Consider the following 20,456-nt stretch of genomic DNA (forward strand, 5'->3'; position numbering starts at 1 on the left):
GCTGTGTTTCCACATGCATGCATGCCTTTGAGGCCATGCCCCCTTGCAGTCTACAATAGCCAAGTAGTCTTGCTGAATGTCCCGGCAACATTGTGTGGCCATTGGAGAAAGCAAAAAGGGGTGCGGCCTCAAACGCATGTATTTGCATCCACAACGAACATAGGACGGGGTGCCACCTGTTTCATACCTGCTTAGATACTGCAGTCACTATTGCCCTTGATTTTCACCTACTAATCTTTTTGTTCTCGGGGAGATAATCTACTTTTAGAGGAGTCCTACAGTGACGTACTCCCGTCTCCTTATTAAAAAATCATATACGCTTAAAGGGAATGTGTAATCAAGAATGACTTATTGTTTAAATTATGTTTTTATGTTAAACATATATTTTTAAAGAATTTTTGGTGACATTTTTTTCTAATTTTCTATTTTTCAATCAATATTATAAAACAATCCTGAAATCTTGCAGTTCTCATTCACACCACTGGGGCTAAAACTAAGCTGAGACTTCCTGTTGTGTCTGTGGTGATAAGAGGAGGCTGCTGTAAAGTGATCTGTACAGCATTGCAGCAATATGCAGCAATATGTGACACCAGTAGATAGAGGAGACAATAGCAGCTCCCTGTGGTATGAGCTTTTCAAAGGTCACAGAGCACGCTCAATGATGTTTCACATTCATCTCAAGGGGACAGACTCTTTCTATTTTTGTCTATGTCCATGAGTTTTGCTGTAAAGCATGTCACTAAATGCTGTTAAGAATAGCTCAGGCAAGATGGCCGCCCCCATAACAACGTACAAAAAGTAAAATTAAATAAAAAAAATAGGAATAGATTAGAATAAAAGAACAAGTTTTAATATCTGAATCAAAAGAAAATTTAGGTGACACATTCCCTTTAAGGGTGCATATGTTTGAAACCATTCCCCATTTCCGTTCTCCAATGACCACGCATTGGCCAGGACTTTTGGCAAGACCACACGACTACTGGTTTCAAATGCATGGTCCTAAAGTATCCCACTGCACGCAGAAAAATCTATGCCTATTATAATAGGTTTTTACAATCCTTGGAACTAGTCAGAATGAGCCTAACATGTGGCCTGATGCTTACCTGGTTGTTAGATCAGAAAGAAAAAGTTTATTCCAAAAATCTGGATTTTGGCACTAGAAATTAGGAATAATGTTTAAATTTGTTGAATTTCTGTACAATTTGTTAACAGTATCAGATTAGGATTTATCAGGGGTGGGGAAGCTATGGCCCTCCAGTTGTTGTAAAACTACAATTCCCATCATGCCTGGACCAGGCATGATGGTAATTGTAGTTTTGCAACAGCTGGAGGGCCTTAGGTTCCCTATCCCTGGGATCTATCCTCCTCTTATGTCAGTAATGGTGTCTCTGTCTTGTAGGACATGCAGGATATCTCTTACACCAGTCCACGAACTTCTCCGTGCGGTTCGGTAATGGGGCAGGTCGTGTCAGGCAGGAGCAGACTGCAGAGCGGAGAATTGCTCGGAAGTTACAGTGCATTGGAGATCAGTTCCACAGACTTCATCTACAGAGGGTAAAAATCTCTTTATATTAATAGTCATGAGATACAACCAATACTATCAGTTATCAACAGGTAAATTCTTATGTGCAATATCGATGTATATATCAACCAATATTAGTATACTAATATTACCAATTTTATAAAGGGGTGGTTCACATTTTTGTTTATTTTAGATCAACTGGTCCCAGAAAGTGACAGAGATTTGTAATTTACTTCTATAAAAAAAATCTCAAAGTTTTCCAGTTCTTATCAGCTGCTGTATGTCCTGTAGAAAGTGGTGTATTCTTTTGAGTCAGAGAGACACAGTGCTCTCTGCTGCCACCTCTGGAACTGTCCAGAGAAATAGCAAATCTCCATAGAAAACCTCTCCTGCTTTCCAGATTGGAAATATTGCCACTTCCTGCAGGACATACAGCAGCTGATAAGTACGGGAAGACTTGATATTTTTTTATTAAAAGTAAATTACAAATCTCTGGCACTTTCAGTAACCAGTTGATTTAAAAGGCAATAATTTTTTAATGTGCTAAACCTATTGCTAACCGCTGGCTTCCTCCAAGTTATGCATACAACCATCACACCCATGTGTCATCAGAATTGACCTATTGTTTAAAGCAAACTTTTAGGAATTTTTTGTGATTTTTTTTTTTTGTATTTTCTTTTCTATTTCACTATTTATATTTTAAAATAATCCTGAAATATTGTATTTTTTACTGTGGCTGCCAAGGGCCCTTTTATGTTGCTGAATGAGAAAATGCTTGTAGGCCGGCTGATCGCATCTTTGTGCAACCTATAAAATCATTGCTATGATGAAATTAAAGGGCCGCACAAACAATCCACCCATCGTTTGTGTAGCCTGGCTAAGTATCTGATTGAGCCTTGTGAAGGCTGTGTAAACGAGCACAGATCTCAATGATCGACACTTGTTTGCTGCTTATTATTAGGCCCTAAGCCTAATAATAAGCGGACACTTCCTGTTCTGTAGAGAAAACTCTTCAGCAGTCTCCTCCTTATCATCTTAGACCGGATTACAGTGAAAGGTAACAACAGTATATAGATATGACAGGAATAGGCTGTTCAAAGCCTTCCCCTTCCTGCACAATGACCTTCACACAGGTCACAGAGCATGCCTACAAAACTCTCCCATAAAAGTCAGTATGGTCCCCTTCTACTGTGCCTATATCCATGGGGCCGTGCATTTCGCCTATACATCTCCCATACTCCAGTTCACACTATCCCAACATATCAGACTGTTTCCTACTATCGAACTCTTTAAAAGCAAAAAAACAAAAACAAAACATCTTTTCTGACAAGCCTACAACCTTCGATAACCCTGCTGTCACTACACTACCATATGAACAGCAACACCAGCTGTGAACCATCACTAAGACTTTAATAGCGTTCGGGCAGCCGGTGAAAGCACTCACCTTGTATACTTCTTTCCAATTTTAATGCCCTTTAAGAAATTAAACAAAAAGTTGTAGAACTGGTTTTGCAAAAATGTAATTGCACAATATCCTAATGAATTTTGGTTATGGAGGCCAGGAGGAGAGCGAAGGAATGGAACAAGAATGGGGGGAGGGGCAAGAATACAAAGGAGAATAGACGAGCGTCCACCATTACATCTACTTTCTATGGGCTCAAATAACAAAGGAGTACTCAACATTTCACTGGTCCTAGAAATCAGATTTTTGTCTGTAGGTTCACGGACAATCCAAGCACTGCCATCATGGGAAGCACGGGGCAGCCAGGTTATCTATTTGGTCATTCACCATGGGCAGAGATGGCCTGAGCGGGCTTATCCTGAATGCTGGGACATCATCAGGTAGCGGGAAGCAGCAGGGACCTCATTGAAAGCATTCAGATAACCCCTGGACAGTTCCTGACATAGACAGAGGTGGCAGCAGAGAGCACTGTGTCAGACTGGGGGGATTTCTATGGGGATTCATAGAAAACCAAGACAGAGTTCCTGTCTCGGCCAGAGATGTCAGCAGAGAGCACTGTGTCAGACTGAAAATGAAGCATTTCCTGCATGACATACAGCAGCTAATAAGTATGGGAAGACTTGATATTTTTAAATAGAAGTAAATTACTAATCTATATAACTTTCTTATATCAATGGATTTGAAAGAAAAAGATTTTCGCTGGACAACCTCTTTAAGCGATCTCAAAACGATCGCAATGACGAATTTTCCAAACAATATTTTGTTCAGTCTAAACGCTGATCGTTACTTCGAAATCGTTAGTTGTTTGATTGGGCAAATTATCACTCCATGTAAACGCAGCACAAGGGTATAAACCCACACAACGTATACGCAGTGTATTTACTGCTGCGATACGCAGCAAATACGCAGCAAATATACAGCAGATTAGATCTAAATAACTGAACACAGCATCAAATCTGCTGCGTATTTGTTGCGTATCTGCTGCGTATACGGTGTGTGGGTTTGTACCCTAATGGTGCGTTCACACCTACAGGATCTGCAGCTGATTTTCTGCAACAGATTTCATTTAAATAACTGAACACAGCATCAAATCTGCTGCAGATCCTGTAGGTGTGAACGCACCCTATGGCTAGGTTCACACTCTGTATCTGTGCGGCTGTATTGCGGGCGGTAAATCATCGGCCGGATTTTTCCGCCTTATGCGTACGCTGGAAAGTATACAATATACGGCTGCACAGTGCACACTATGTATGAATCTACGGCCCGATCGTAAACGGACCCGTAAAAAATGAACAAGACCATTGTTTGCGGCTGGAAATGCGGCCGTGGATTGACAGGCGGTCCGTACTGAGTACTTCAAAAATAGCCGGCAATTATGCCGAATGCCAATGCCTCTAATAGTTAATATATTAAATTAATAAAACAAATTTTCGTTGTAATAAAGTCCCTTTCGTTGTTCAATAATTTAATTCTAACGAATCCATCATTGTGCAATTAAATATACTGTTAAAATAAATATATATATAAATAAATGTATATTTATATGTATATTTATTTTTTGACAGTATATTGAATTGCACAATGATGGATTCGTTTAAATTAAATTATTGAACAACGAAACTGATTTTATTTCAACGAAAATGTGTTTTATTAATTAAATATTAATTAGTACAGGAAGCTCCATTAAGCCGTTAATTCATATTGCCGGCAATAGAGCTTTCTGTACTAATCATCACTTTACTTTAATGAAAACATCAAATGTTTCTTCTAATTATGTTATCACAATAGCATTATTAGAAGAAACATTTAGAATTATATGTGCGCTCAGCTGATTGGCTGTTCGGCTGAGCGCACATATAATGAGCCGGTCCGCAGTACAGTGACTTCATTGTGCTGCAGACCAGCGAAGAGGACACATCAGGGTGAGTATAGAGCTCTCCCCACCCCCTCCCCAGCACTGCACCCCTCCCAGCAAGGAAGGGGGGTCACTTAACCCCTTCCTTGCTGGGATGGGTGCAGTCTGACATCAGTCTGGCCCCCAAGGGGTTAAGGGGACACAATGCATCCTCCCTTAACCCCTTGGGGGCCAGACTGTAAGCAGCAATCTGTAAAGATGCTGCATACTGTAAGGAGCACAACACCGCTCACAATGATGGGTGTTGTGCTCCTGTTTGTGTGTTTTTTGTGTGTTTCTCCCTTTTTGTTTTTCAGATATCGGTATCCTGTGGATTACGTCGGATTCCGTGGACTACGTCAATGACCAGCGGTTGTTTGTTGTTTTTTTTTTATAAAATGGTCAATGAGGGGTGTGGGGGTGTTTTTATTTAAATAAAAAAAAATTTAACTTGTGTCTTGTCTTTATTTCTTTACTTTATAGACTTAGTAGTGGAAGCCTTCTAATAGACGGAATCCATTACTAAGTTGGGGCCTAGTGTTAGCAGGTATAAAATGGCTAACACTAACCCCCCATTATTACCCCAGTACCCAATGCCACCAGGGGTACTGGGAAGAGTCGGGTGCCAGTGGTCCCGGAGCGTCAAAATTGGCGCTCCTGGACCGGGCGGCAGCAGGCTGGTAAGATTTAGGCTGGGGAGGGCCTAAACCAATGGCTCTTCCCACCCTGGTGTTACCAGGCTGCTGTCGTTTGGTTTTTAACCCGGCTGGTTATAAAAATAGGGGGGACCCTATGCGTTTTTTTTTTAAATAAATAAATAATTAAAAGAAAACGCATAGGGTCCCCCCTATTTTTATAACCAGCCGGGTTAAAAACCAAACGACAGCAGCCTGGTAACACCAGGGTGGGAAGAGCCATTGGTTTAGGCCCTCCCCAGCCTAAATCTTACCAGCCTGCTGCCGCCCGGTCCAGGAGCGCCAATTTTGACGCTCCGGGACCACTGGCACCCGGCTCTTTCCAGTACCCCTGGTGGCATTGGGTACTGGGGTAATAATAGGGGGTTAGTGTTAGCCATTTTATACCGGCTAACACTAGGCCCCGACTTAGTAATGGATTCCGTCTATTAGACGGCTTCTACTACTAAGTCTATAAAGTAAAGAAATAAAGACAAGACACAAGTTAAAAAAATTTTTTATTCAAATTAAAAAAAAAAACCCACACCCCTCATTGACCATTTTATTAAAAAAAAAAAAACAACAATCAACCACTGGTCATCGACGTAGTCCATGGAATCCGACGTAATCCACAGGATACCGATATCTGAAAAACAAAAAGGGAGAAACACACAAAAAACACACAAACAGGAGCACAACACCCATCATTGTGAGCGGTGTTGTGCTCCTTACAGTATGCAGCATCTTTACAGATCGCTGCTTACAGTCTGGCCCCCAAGGGGTTAAGGGAGGATGTATTGCATCCACCTTAACCCCTTGGGGGCCAGACTGATGTCAGACTGCACCCATCCCAGCAAGGAAGGGGTTAAGTGACCCCCCTTCTTTGCTGGGAGGGGTGCAGTGCTGGGGAGGGGGTGGGGAGAGCTCTATACTCACCCCGATGTGTCCTCTTCGCTGGTCCGCAGCACAATGAAGTCACTGTACTGCGGACCGGCTTATTATATGTGCGCTCAGCCGATCAGCCAATCAGCTGAGCGCACATATAATTCTAAATGTTTCTTCTAATAATACTATTGTGATAACATAATTAGAAGAAACATTTGATGTTTTAATTAAAGTAAAGTGATGATTAGTACAGAAAGCTCTTTTGCCGGCAATATGAATTAACGGCTTAATGGAGCTTCCTGTACTAATTAATATTTAATTAATAAAACACATTTTCGTTGAAATAAAATCAGTTTCGTTGTTCAATAATTTAATTTAAACGAATCCATCATTGTGCAATTAAATATACTGTCAAAACATAAATATATATATAAATATACATTTATTTATATTTATTTTAAGGGTACAAACCCACTTGACGTATTTGCTGCGTGAATCAGTCTTAAAAATAAGCCGGCAAAACGCAGGTTGGCTTTATACAATTGTTCTGCGTTAAAATACGCAATTGCGTATTTTTGAAGCGTGAAGCTACATGCGTTTTTCGCACAGGTTGTTAACAACTGATGCTTTGCTAACAACAAGCTTCACGCTTCAAAAATACGCAATTGCGTATTTTAACGCAGAACAATCGTATAAAGCTAACCTGCGTTTTGCCTGCTAATTTTTAAGACTGATTGACACAGCAAATACGTCAAGTGGGTTTGTACCCTAACGGTATATTTAATTGCAAAATGATGGAATCGTTTAAATTTAATTATTGAACAATGAAAAGGAATTTATTACAACGAAAATGTGTTTTATAAATTCAATATATTAACCATGAGAGACATCGGCATACTGCAGAGGATCGCAAACCCCGGTAATAGCAATTCATGTAAACTGTTTCCCTGCTTTCCCAGATGCATCCAGAGGTGTTTGCATCACTTTCTTAAGATTTTATTTGTTATTTTTAGTTGAACCAAATTTCCAAGTAAATGACCGTATGTTTTCAGCCGCATGTCTATTTTTCCCCACGGCCGTAGTTTCATCCGCACATTTCCAGCCGCATAAAAAATACAGCCGCACACATACATAGTGTGAACATAGCCTATGGGTACAAACCCACACAACGTATACACAGCAGATACGCAGCAAATACGCAGCAGATACGCAGCAGATTTGATGGTGCAGATTTGATGCTGTGTTCAGTTATTTAGATCTAATCTGCTGCGTATTTGTTGCGTATTTGTTGCGTATTTGCTGCGTATCGCAGCAGTAAATACGCTGCGTATACGGTGTGTGTGTTTATACCCTTATGCTACGTTTACACGAAGCGATAATTCGCCCAATCGATCGTTTAACCATTTTGTAGCAACCATTTGGTTTTCATAACGATCAGCGTTTAGACGAATAAATTGTTAGAAAATTCGTAAGAAAAATTGTTATTGCGATCGTTTTTAAGATCGTTTCAGCCCATCTTTTATATAGGGTAAATCTTTCAAAGACTGTTTACACGAAGCGATCTCCAAATTTTTACGACGAACGATGATTTAAGAATATGTTAAAAGATCAAAATGAACGATTTTTCACTCATCGCTTGATCGTTTGCTGTGTTTGCATGGAACGATTATCGCTCAATGTGATCGTTTTTGTGAAAATTCGAACAATAATCATTCCGTGTAAACGCAGCATAATGGTGCGTTAACACAGACAGATTTATCTGACAGATCTTTTAAGTCAAAACCAGGAACAGACTATAAACAGGGATCAGGTCATAAAGGAAAGACTGGGATCTATCCTCTCTTCAAATCCATTCCTGCCTTTGGCTTCCAAAATCTGTCAGATAAATCTTTGTGTAAACGCACCCTTATGGTACTTTTACACGGAGCGATAATTCGCCCGATCGCACGATTAACGATTTTGAATGAACGATGTTTTTTTTATAACGATCAGCGTTTAGACAGAACCATACATCGTACGGAAAAATCGTTATGCGATCGTTTTGCCATCGCTTAAGCCTATCTCACACATAGGTGAAATCGTTGAAAGACTGTTTACACGAAACGATCTGCGAATTCTTTGCGAACGACCAACGATAATTTGAGAACATGTTGAAAGATCAAAATGAACGATTTCTCGCTCGTTGTTTGATCGTTCGCTGCGTTCACACGTACGATTATCGTTCGAATTCTACCGTTATGGTGCAAATTCGAACGATAAATCGTTCCGTGTAAAAGGACCATTAGACACATCCATTACATGAACCCAAGTTTGAAACCTCAGACACCTGTTGTGGATTTAGCTCATGTTGTTTACCTGCTGTCAGTCTTACCTGAACAATTCACCCCCGCACCTGCACTTGAACTTCTGAGTGAACCTGCACTTGCCCCTGGCTAGTTATTCTATATCTTCACTCATTGTTCATATTGTGATGTCTGTCTAAGCATCTGGTACATTTCATAAAGTCCTGGGGGAAGATAAGCACGTAGAGTTTAAAGAGAACCAATCAGCTCGATTGTAATGATAAGGTTCCCTGCAGCAGTGTATAGATCTACTGTGCAGCTTGCCGAGCATACAAGCCGTGGCTGCAGCAGGAGCTTTAAAAAGGGGGAAAAGAAGTGTTATTACGCCGTGCGAGGCAGGTAGAGGAGCAGCAACTAGTCATCTGGGCCGGGAGCCTCCCCTGACTAGTCACCGCTCTCTGCCTGTCATCACGCAATGCGGGGATTATTGACAGGCAGAGAGACCCGTTAGTGGTTCCTCTGCCTGTCAGTCATTCCTGCACTGCGTGCTGACAGACAGAGAGCGGTGACTAGTCAGTGGAGGCTCACCGTCCAGATTTATTGAACATGTTTAACAGGAAAGCCAGAACATGGCAGAAAACTGACGTGAGCGATTGGGCACATGTGACTTTTTTTTTTCTTATACGGGGGGTTACGGTTTTCTGTAAACTCCAGTTAGATGTTAGAGCCCTATAACACGGAAAGATTATTGGGGGAGATTTATCAAACATGGTGTAAAGTGAGACTGTCTCAGTTGCCCCTAGCAACCAGTCAGATTCCATCTTTCATTTTCCAAAGAGTCTGTGAGGAATGAAAGGTGGAATCTGATTGGTTGCTAGGGGCAACTGAGACAGTCTCACTTTACACCATGTTTGATAAATCTCCCCCAATGTGCGAAAAATCGTTAAATCGTTCGGATTTAAGCGATAATCTTTCCGTGTGTATGCAGGCAACGATCAAATGACTCATTCCTATGTCGTTGATCGCATCTTCTGAGCCGACCATAAAATCATTGTTCATCGGTCAAAAACATTTTTGTAATCACTCTGCCTTAACATAGTTCACCCTAAAGGGGTTTTATGGGACATACAGAATAATGGTTGACCCTCAGAATAGGATATCATTGTGTGATCAGGGTCTGACCCCCTAGGGTGCCAACTACATACAGTATTGGTGTGCGTGTGCCTGGTAATGCAGCTTAGCTCTATTCACTTTAATGAGTTTGTACAGAAGAGTAGCTGAGTCTGTGTAACAAAGTAGTCAAGTGGGTGGTGCTAATTAGTGATTGACAGCTCTGTGTATAAGTGTGAATATAGTTAGTCACTGAGTAGCACCGCCCACTTGTCTGCTTACTTTTGAATTTCCATGAATCAACGACAAGTCATCCTTCATAGTCTTCTCTATAACATGCTGCCTGCAGATTGGATGCATTTTCATTGTGAACGGTTCCAATGACATTGGTGTATATATAGTATTGTTATATTGTATGTTATAAGCTAGCTTCAAACATAACAAATATTACTCAAGAGGTTACACAACGTCTATACATAGCAAAAAGCACTGCCCCATTCTAAATGACCAGACAGTTGTATTGCACATAGGGGTTTAACTTAAAGGGAACTTGTCACTAAGACAATACTATCTAATCTATAGACATAATGTTATAGAGCAGGAACAGCTGAGCAGATTGATATATATCATTGTGGGAAAAGATTCAGTATAATGTGTAACATGTTGAGGGAAATCCCTGATCATTCTATGTTAGGAGTCCAGTGGGCGGAGTCACTCAAGGGACTGGACTTTTAGCCTAGAAACATCAGAGATTTCAATCAATTTTCCCATAAAGATATATATCAATCTGTTCAGCTCCTTCTGCTCTATAACATGATGCCGATAGCTTAGGTAGCATTTTCATGGTGACGGGTTCCCTTTAATTATATTAAATAAAATCCTCTTGAATTATAGGGTGAATAACAGCCTCTGGTGGTGACTTTAGATATCGGAACAGCTGATCTGGGTCTACAAAAGATTTAGAATCTCTGCCATGCCAGAAGGCACCTGGTGATCATGTGAGCTTTGTTTCTGCCTCAACGCTCTCTGATATAAGGTGCAATGTTGATAAACCGCATCTGTCCTCTCTTCAGGGTCCCCATCTGTCGCAGCTAGATATCACCCATATCTATATATGACTAAAGTCATTGTGCCCACTGCATCCTGGTTAGCAGGGAAAAAAAGCAGCTAAAAAAAAAAAAAAAAGTTATGTTTTACCCTATGTATTATTTGTTATTTGTTTCTGCTATTGTGATAATGTTTTTATTGCCAGGCTGTTTCTTATTGTGATCAGCATGTCCCGTATCTGAAATGATGGACCCCTAAGGGCCATACTGTAGCTGCATATTTGATATGTAAATTCTTAGGCAACCAAAATCAGTAGCGGAGGTGACCGAGCAAAACGATATTGGAAAGATTTACACAGTTTCTGTATTTTCAATTTTGGTTGAAAAAAGACTGACCAAAAGATTACCGGAAATACTATGTGTGAGCTAAAATAGTATTTTCTACAGCCTGTACTGTTTGCTCTATTTTCTCTCTTTACTTGAACACAGGCTATATGATTATGTCATGTGCAGACTGCCTTGTCTCTGCTCTCCTCTCTCTTTTCAGCCTGTATATACTGTCCTCCTAGGTTTCTTTCCTCCCTGTTCACATCTGAGCTGGTGTGTAACTCACTCTGCTTCTGGCTCCAATCTATAAGGCAGCATTCACACGTTTCGTGTTCTGCACAGAACACAGACGTGGAAGGCCTGAACCGGAGTCTGTCCCCCATCTCTGATATGCTGCTGGGAGCGGGGGAACTGTATGGATATACGCCCCGCTGTAACGGCAGATCAGTGGAAAGGTGTCCATAGCCCTTAAAGCATTACTGTCATTTGTATTAACTCTCGACTTGTCAAAAATTAGGGGGCATTCACATGTTCTGTAATTTCAGTATGTGCACGGACAGCAATTCGGAACTTCAGGCATCATCGTTCATGATGCCAGGAGCTTCGCAACTGTTTAAATCTTTGCGCTACTGTACTGACACACTGTGTTTCGGAGCTCACAGCATCATAATGAACTACAGTCCATAGCACATTGTCCCTATTTATGGCCCATGCACTGAATGTGTGAATGCCCCATTACTGATCACAGTGGGTTTCTCTCCTGAGACCCGTTGCGATCCTAAGATACAGCCAAGGGGAGTGCGCGGAAGCATGCATCCTTCCCCAGCTGTCAAATCTGACTTTTTCTATAAACCAAAACAGTCAACCGGGGAGTGTTGTGTACTGCTACGCACTCCTCCTGGCTGTATCATGGGATCACAGCAGGTCTCAGGAGTGAAACCCACTGCGATCAGCAACTTCTGACATGTTAAGAGTCTATATACATGACAATAACGCTTTAAAGTCAATGGAGTCTGGCAGCACCATGGATCATGTAACAAATCGGCCGCCACAGTTATACTTATTCTACTCCTACGATGCAGCAGAACAACAAGAACAAGGAAAGAGACGTGAACCAACCCAACCACAGTTACATTCATATAGCACCAAACCCCCCGGCCATAGATTTCCAGGTAAAATGTCATAATACACATCAGGACTGTGAATGAGGGGGGAGAGGGCACAGTGTTTTTCTCCGTCTACCAGTCTGACAACTTTGCAGCAGTCTTTAAAGGGGTTGTACTGGGTGACACACAACATAAGAGCATGGTGGGGTGGTGGGGGAGGAGGTGGAGGCATTGCGTGAGGAGACAACGGACAGCAGGGCCGTGTGTGTTTTGTGGCTGCAGTCCCCTCCCTGTTTATATCGCTTTCTATAATTAGCTTCTGAGTCATGAGATATGTCACTACCCACAATGCACTGCCAGCACCTGACTACTGCCTTTTTATGCATTTCCAGCGAGCTGAATTAAAGATACCCTCAGGACATTGAATTGGTTTCATGGCCTCTTCTTCTTTTTACTTAGTTGAACTTTTCGTGCTCGGTCTCTTATGTAAACACTTACTGCACGTCAGGACACAAAGACCGAGGAAAGAATACACTGTAACAAAAACACTGCTGTTACGTACAGCTAGTGACTGGGGAAAAGTTCTTCAGTTGTCCTATGTGTGCTTGCTGTCAGTGGATGGAAAAAGTTGTAGTCATATTTAGGGGTTATCCAGCTTTAGAAAAACATGGCCGCTTTCTCCCAGATACAGCACCACCCTAGTCCTCAGTGTGGATGTGGTATTGCAGCTCAGTTCCATTGACGTGAATGAAGCTAAATTGAAATACCGCACACAGCCTGATGGCAAGGGTGGCGCTGTTCTTGCAAAAAAGTAGCCATGCTTTATCTAATCCCAGATAATCCCTTAAAAAAACACACACACACACACATTTTGCACACTAAATTTTTTTTTTCAACAATTTTTGTTTGTGGGAAAAAAACCTCTAACCTCATTTTTACAATAAACAACAGAAGCTTTTTTATATAGTATATAGTTTTGGAGAAGAGTATATATCTTTTATATCTTCCATGATCTATCTGAAATAATAATGTTCTAAGGGGATTTGCCTCTGGTCTGAACAGTTCCTGACATGGACAGAGGTGGCAGCAGAGAACACTGTGCCAGACTGGAAAGAATAAATCACTTCCTGCAGGACATACAGCAGCTGATAAGTACTGGAAGATTTGAGATTTTTAAATAGAAGTCATTAACAAATCTATATAACTTTCTGGTATTGTTTTTTTTTCACCAGAGTTCCCCTTTAATTCTACAAAAATATCTGTTTGCTGAAACGGTAACACCCTGCAATAACTTTTTACAATATAACGTTATAAGATGTGTCATCTTTGCTTATCTCGTTCCAATTTTTCCTTATTGTGATAAGATGACTAAATCTCATGTTTATTTCCTTGCATAGTAACAAGTCTGGCGGTCTTGCCTAACGCTTTATCTGGTTGCTGGGTGACCGGCGGATTTCCTGTCTAGTAGGAACATGACAAAGCAAGTTTAGGCTTTGACCTTTGGCAATTTCCTAATACTTCTCCAGTAAACAACTAGTGATTTACGTAATAATGGTGTAGTAGTGTAATAATAACATACGCTATAAGCTTATCAGTACCGGTGGGGGTCTATCAGGTCCTGGGTGTATTCTCTCTCTGCTTAGTTCTTATAGCAGTTCTGATACTACCTATAATGTCAGCAGACTTTAGTATAAGGGTGGTATTACACGGGCCGATAATAACTGTAAACGAGCGCTCGGCCCGATAATCGTTTAACAAGGGCTGCATGGACATCGTTACCGATGTCCTTGCAGCCTTTGCTTAAACTGCATACATTAGCTATCCATGCTCCAGGGCTCCTCTTGCGGTCTGCTTCTCACCGGGTCCCACGTGCTGCAGCTTCAGAGCGACCTATCTTAGCTGACAGGCCGCTCAGCCAATCACTGGCAGCGGTGGTCCCGGCCTGTGATTGGCTAAGCTGTCTGAAGCAGAAGCGTGCGGGACTCGGGGAGAAGCAGAGCGCTAGAGGAGCCCTGGAGCATGGATAGGTAATGTATTCTGTTTGCATATCTTCAGCACGTAGCGATGCCCCCGACAATTATAGGTCCAAACCTATGTCAATGATCAGCCGATGACAACGACCATCAGCTGATCGTTGTGTTTATTTCATGGAATGATAATCGGCCGGACAGGACCGATTCAGCCGATTATTGTTCCGTGTAATAGTACCCTAAGGTGTATGGGAACCTTAAAGGGCAGTGAAAGGTTTTTTTTCTTTTAAATCAACTGGTGCCAGAAAGTGCCATAGATTTGTAATTTACTTCTCCTAAAAAATATCTCCAGTCTCTAGTACTTATCAGCTGCTGTATGACATAGACATAGATATGTAAGACATACAGCAGCTGATAAGTACTGGAAGACTGTAGATTTTTTAATAGAAGTAAATTACAAATCTATGGCACTTTCTGATACCAGTTGATTTAAAAGAAAAACATTTTCACTGGTGTTGCCCTTTAAATGATTGTTTACTGGTTTATTTTTTAACGGTTGTTCCACCATCAACCTACTGACCATGAAGCCGTAAAAACTTTTACCACTCAGGTAAAATACATGTTGAATCATCCCCCCTCCTAGAGACTAACAATTGATTCCATACATGCCATTACCTTTCATGTCTCCTTCCCTCCGTTTGAGTTGCTGCTTTCTGCTGAAGACACAAAAAACGGTGTGAGCTGTTCACTCCATCTCTGCCTTCTCTCCCCTCCCTTCCGAGACGGCTCATGTAAACAGTTTTCTTGGCTGGCTGTCACTGTGTAATGCGGGAGAGTTAATCTAAGGTCAAGCTACTTGTGACTTTACTGTGATTGGCCCTCCTGGCCTCACAGAGTACAGAAACAGCCAACTTCTTTACATGAGCCATCTAAAGGGAGGGGGAGGCGGGGGAGATGGAGAGAACAGCTCACACACAGTTTTTTGTGTCTTCAGCAGGAAGCAGCAGCTCAGAACTGGGGAAGGAGACAGAAAAGGTAATGACATTTATGGAATGAATTGTTAGTCTCCAGTAGGGGGATGATGTAACATGTATTTTACCTGATGGAATAACCCCTTTAAAGTGTAATTGTCATTTGTATCAATTTTGCAGAAATTAATAGTAATTTATAGTTATAGCTTTTATTAGGCAAAACAGCTTCCTTCTGTACATTGAGGTTCATTATCAAGAAAAAGCTGTGTACATCACAGAGAAGCCGAGTAAAGATGGGTTTGCATTGCCCATTTTAGTCTATGGAGGGGGGAGGAGCTGAGGGGGATGAGTGAGCAGGAAGAGGAGACAAACAGCCACTGTAATATGGGAACTGGCATGTGGCTCCAGCCTTGTTGCTCACTCAATAAAAAAACTTATTGTTGATACAGCCAGTTTATCAATGTTAAAGGTGCTGTTTGTAATTTGCCATTATTATTGGCACATATATAAACAAAAATATTCAGCCAATAAAATGTGGAGTCGGTAGGTCACCCTGCACAGTCTTTCTGGGTCTGCCAGTACTTTCTATTTTGTATGGCCAGCATAAAGACCATATTACAATCGCTAGATACAGCTCAGTCCCATTGAAGTGAATAGAGCTGAATTGCAATACCACAAACAACCTGGAACAGGAGTGGCGCTGTTTTTGCAAGAAAGTAACTATGTTTTTTTTCTAATCCTGGATAATCCCTTTAAATCCTACAATGGCTACATAAGCAGGATCTATTTTATCTGTAGAGATTTGCTTCCTTGATCTCCTGCATTTTATACAAGAGAGAAGGCGATTGTATAGAGAAATAGACTTACACTATTTGACTGATCCGGTGTCACTTGATAGTGACTTTCCTTCATATTCAACACTATTGAATATATATATATATATGTATATTTATATATATATATATATATATATATATATATATATATATATATATATATATAGTCAACATCTACAATGAATCTAGATCCCAGGTGGATTATAATTTATAGCGCAGAGCGATAAGTAAACTCCACAAAGAGGTAGTGGTATTATCAGGGTGCTGGCGGAGTGAGGGGGAGGAGGAGGACTCTCCTGTTTTCATACTGTAGAGAACCCTCTTTTGCTGGCTCAGCAGTGCGGTTTCAGTTAAAGATTAACCCTGTGACCTGCGCAGCATAAAATCACTTACAGATGGATCCTGCTCACCCTCCAGCCCTTCAGCCTGGGATTTGCAGAGAACTCTGCAGCTGCACATCTGAGATACTCACTGATTTATCTAATAAAAGAGCGTTTTACTTGAGACTACTCGGCTTAGTGCAGACAAGAGGTTTGTTAAATGAGGGAAGGAGGTAAAAGCTGTTTCAACATGTAGCTGAGGTTTTTTGGTTTTTTTCAAACACGTGCACCTTCTAAATCCCTTTATTGCTCTCATATATATAACGTTTGATAGGTTGCTGCTCATGGTGAAACTAAGGGCCCTATTCCACGGGCCGATGGGGGCCCGATCAACAATGTAAACGAGCGCCGATCTGCTAGATCGGCGCTCGTTACTAGGTCTATTCCACGGCCCGATAGTCGTTTAGCGAGGGCTGCTGGGACATCGTTACCGACGTCCTTGCAGCCCTTATTTAAACATCATACATTACCTATCCACGCTCCTGGTCTTCTCCTGCGCTCCTTCCCCCGGTCCAGCGCACAGCAGCAGCTTCAGAGCGGCCTGTCTGAGCTGACAGACCGCTCAGCCAATCAGTGCCCGCCAATGATTGTTCCAGGCCAATGATTGGCTGAGCAGTCTGTCAGCTCAGACAGGCCGCTCTGAAGCTGCTGCTGTACACGGGATCGGGAGAAGGAGCGCAGGAGAAGACCTGCAGCCTGGATAGGTAAAGTATGATGTTTTTAAATCGTCGGTCACCGCTATTCCACGTAGCGATGCGCGGTCGGTGCGTGATGATTTTTGGTTTGCACCTAAATAAACGATGAGCCAATGACACAATCATCGGCTGATCGTTGTCTCTATTCCACAGAGCGATAATCAATTCGGTCGATTATCGCTCCGTGGAATAGAGACCTCTTATTATCTCTTCAGTCTCCTTCCTCCAGTTGTTGGCTGCTGCTTTCTGCTCAAAACACAAAAAAAATGTGGGTGAGCTTTTCTCACTGTCTCCCCCTCCTCCCCCCTCCCTTCTGAGACAGCTGACGTAAAAAAAAAAGTCCCTGACTGACTTTATCTGCAACATTGTATCTTCTTTGTAATGTCGGGAGGAATAATCCCAGTGAGTTCATTAGCAATTCGACCTCAGAATAACCCTCCCAGCCTTACAAAGAAGCTACAATGTTGCAGATAAAGCCAGCCAGGGCTTTATACCTTTTTGCTTTTTGTATACAGTGTTTAGTGTACTGATGCTGTCAGAGAGGAGGTGTCATATTAATGTATAGGCAGTGATGACACTGCACAATGGAGGTCATGGATGCCCACACCACTTTCTTGCCACGTCAGATGCTTTATAGTTTTTGGAATAGGTACAGGGAAGAACATCACTACTTTAAGCCCCTAGTACACGGGGTGATTCAGAGAATGTTGCAGATAGAGCCAGCCAGAGACTTGTTTACCTCAGCTGTCTCAGAAGGGAGGGGGGAGGAGGGGAGACAGAGAGAAAAGCTCACACACAGATTATTGTGTTTTTAGCAGAAAGCAGCAGCTCAGAACTGGGGGAAGGAGGCTGAATAGATAATAAGTATGGAAGGAATTGTTAGTCTCACCATGGGCAGCAACACATCAGAAGGTATCTTCGAGTGGAATATCCCCTTAAGGTAGGGTTCCCCAATCTGTGGCCCTTCACCTGTTGCAAAACTACAACTCCCTTCATGCCTGGGCAGCCATGAGGGGAAAAGTTCATTTTTCCCGGAATACCCCTTTAAGTATAGGCACCTCCGCTCTCCATGACATGTCAATTCTTTCAGCGGAGAGCTGCGGAGACAATTGTTTTGGTTGGAATCATTCACTTTCATCATCTTTGATGCATGGGCACATTTGATCCACCGCCTATTTGCTGGATTGTCCGTGCCAACAATCGGCCTTTTGTAACGTGTAACATTATAACATGACGATAAATAAGCACTTTAATCTAAAGTAGTAGTTTAGCAGATAGAAAAGTGAGGAGAGGTTGAACCATGATGTGACCTACAAATTGTTAGCGTATCATCTTCAGATTGCCTCACTTTCCTAACACCTTGGTATACATCTACTTTACTGAAAGCAGAGAATGGCGATGTAAGTGGAGCTCGCTAGGCCGACAGCATGGGCGCACATGTCAGACTTGTAAAGTGTCTCAGGTGTAAGTCCTAAATAGGTTTATTAAAGGGGTTTTACAGTCTTTAAAAATGCATGGCCTGTCCTGGGCATAGGGCATAAATATTAGATTTGATCCTCTTTATTTATAATGAAAGTCAATGGAAAACTGGATGCACACAAATGTTTTTTTTTTTTTGAAAAACGGATAATAAAACGGATTGCAGAAACATAGTGTAAACAAAGCCTTAAAGGAAATGTGTAATCAGAAAACGACTAAAGCCCCTATTCCACGGGCCGACTGTGAGGAGCAAACGAGCGCTGTCAGCTCCTCGTTTGCTCCTTGTTCCCCCGCTCGCTGTGGGAGGGGCCGTGGGAAGCTGCAGGGGGGCTGTCCGGGTGCTCGCTAGATCGTCCAGACAGCCCATAGGGGATTGTTGCGGTCTGCTGCCGCCGCCCCTGTGGCGGCAGATTGCTGCTATCACAGTCGTTTGTGTTTCAACATGCTTGTAAGACAAACAACTGCAACGATCAGCCGACATGAACGATATGGTCTGATCGTTGCCTTCTATTCAATGGGACGATTATCGGCCTTAAAGGCCGATAATCATTCCATGGAATAGGGCCTTTACTCTTTAAATAATGTCAAACATATTTTTTAAAGAATTTTTGGGGACTTTTTTTTATAATTTTCCATTTTTCTAGCTAAATTATAAAATAATCCTGATATCTTGCAGTTTTCATACTCTCCACTGGGGCTAAAACTAAGCTGGGACTTCCTGTTGTGTGTGTAGTGATAAGAAGAGGCTGATCTACTGAGCATTGCATCATGTGACACCAGTAGATATAGGAGACAATAGCAGTTCAAAGGTCGCAGAACGGCCTCAGTAATGTTTCACATTCATCTCAAGAGGACAGAGTCCGCCTGTTGTCGTCTATGTCCATGAGTCTTGCTGTAAAGCATTTCACTGAATGCTGTTAAGAACAGTCCAGACAATATGGCAGCCCCCATAACAATGTACAAAAAGGGAAATAAAAAAAAATAGTCAGAAAATAGAAACAGATTGGACTAAAAAAAACAAGTTTTAATATCTGATTCTAATCAGTAAAAGAAAATTTGCCTGTATGCGCTCACGGCCGTGCGCCTTTCCGCCGGCTCCATAGACACTATTCTATGGGCCGACTCATTCCGCCGAAAGAATTGACGTGACAATTCTTTCGGCGGAATGCGGAATTAGCCGGCCCATAGAATGGTGTCTATGGAGCCGGCGGAAAGACGCGCGGCCATTTATCCGTGAGAATGTCAGTCCCACCACTTGGATAGATTTTCTTTCTGAATGTATCGTATGTTTACTTTGTGCAGATCCAACAAAACCGAAACCAAATCTGGTTCCAGATATTGGCCTTCTTCCGTAACTTGGTGGTACATCGCGAGAGAAACAGGGGTGGTTTCCAGAGGTGAATCTCCTCCGTGGGTCACGAGCCACTCTGCCACACTGGACGATTCTGTGGTTGGTTACAGAAGAGGATGTTCCAGCATCATCAGGGATTTCTGGTCAAACACTGTTGGGACTACAACTTGTGTTAACATCTGCGGACTTAACCAGAACTGAGCAGCGTTGTGGGTAACTGAACGTCTGACGTCTGACGTCTTGTTCTTTCTACAGATGAGCCGCATAGGTTTTACACAACCAAACTTCTAACTATTGGAGGAGAGGATATGTTCAGCAGGTACAGAGGAGAAGAAAATAATTCAGGACCTACCTCCAAATATCTACATAAAACCAGAACTTTAATACTTACCCCGCTTGAGCAACATCAATGATCATGTGAGAGGAGGAAGAGCAGGTAGAGCCGATCTAGAGTATCCGTTATCAG

At 42.0% G+C, this 20,456-nt stretch overlaps 1 protein-coding gene across 2 annotated transcripts in view; it reads left to right on the forward strand.

Annotated features, from left to right (window-relative positions):
* Positions 1-20,207, forward strand: part of BMF (Bcl2 modifying factor) — a 42,509-nt gene extending 22,302 nt beyond the window's left edge. For both annotated transcript variants that reach the window (XM_069949967.1, XM_069949968.1), the window contains exons 3-4: positions 1,400-1,554; positions 19,942-20,207. In XM_069949967.1, coding sequence (XP_069806068.1) covers positions 1,400-1,554; positions 19,942-20,040 — 254 coding nt within the window. In that variant the 3' untranslated portion in view covers positions 20,041-20,207. The remainder of the gene's footprint in view (positions 1-1,399; positions 1,555-19,941) is intronic.
* The last annotated feature ends 249 nt before the right edge of the window (positions 20,208-20,456 follow it).

Source organism: Dendropsophus ebraccatus, chromosome 13, assembly GCF_027789765.1.
Source record: "Dendropsophus ebraccatus isolate aDenEbr1 chromosome 13, aDenEbr1.pat, whole genome shotgun sequence".
Taxonomy (NCBI): domain Eukaryota; kingdom Metazoa; phylum Chordata; class Amphibia; order Anura; family Hylidae; genus Dendropsophus; species Dendropsophus ebraccatus.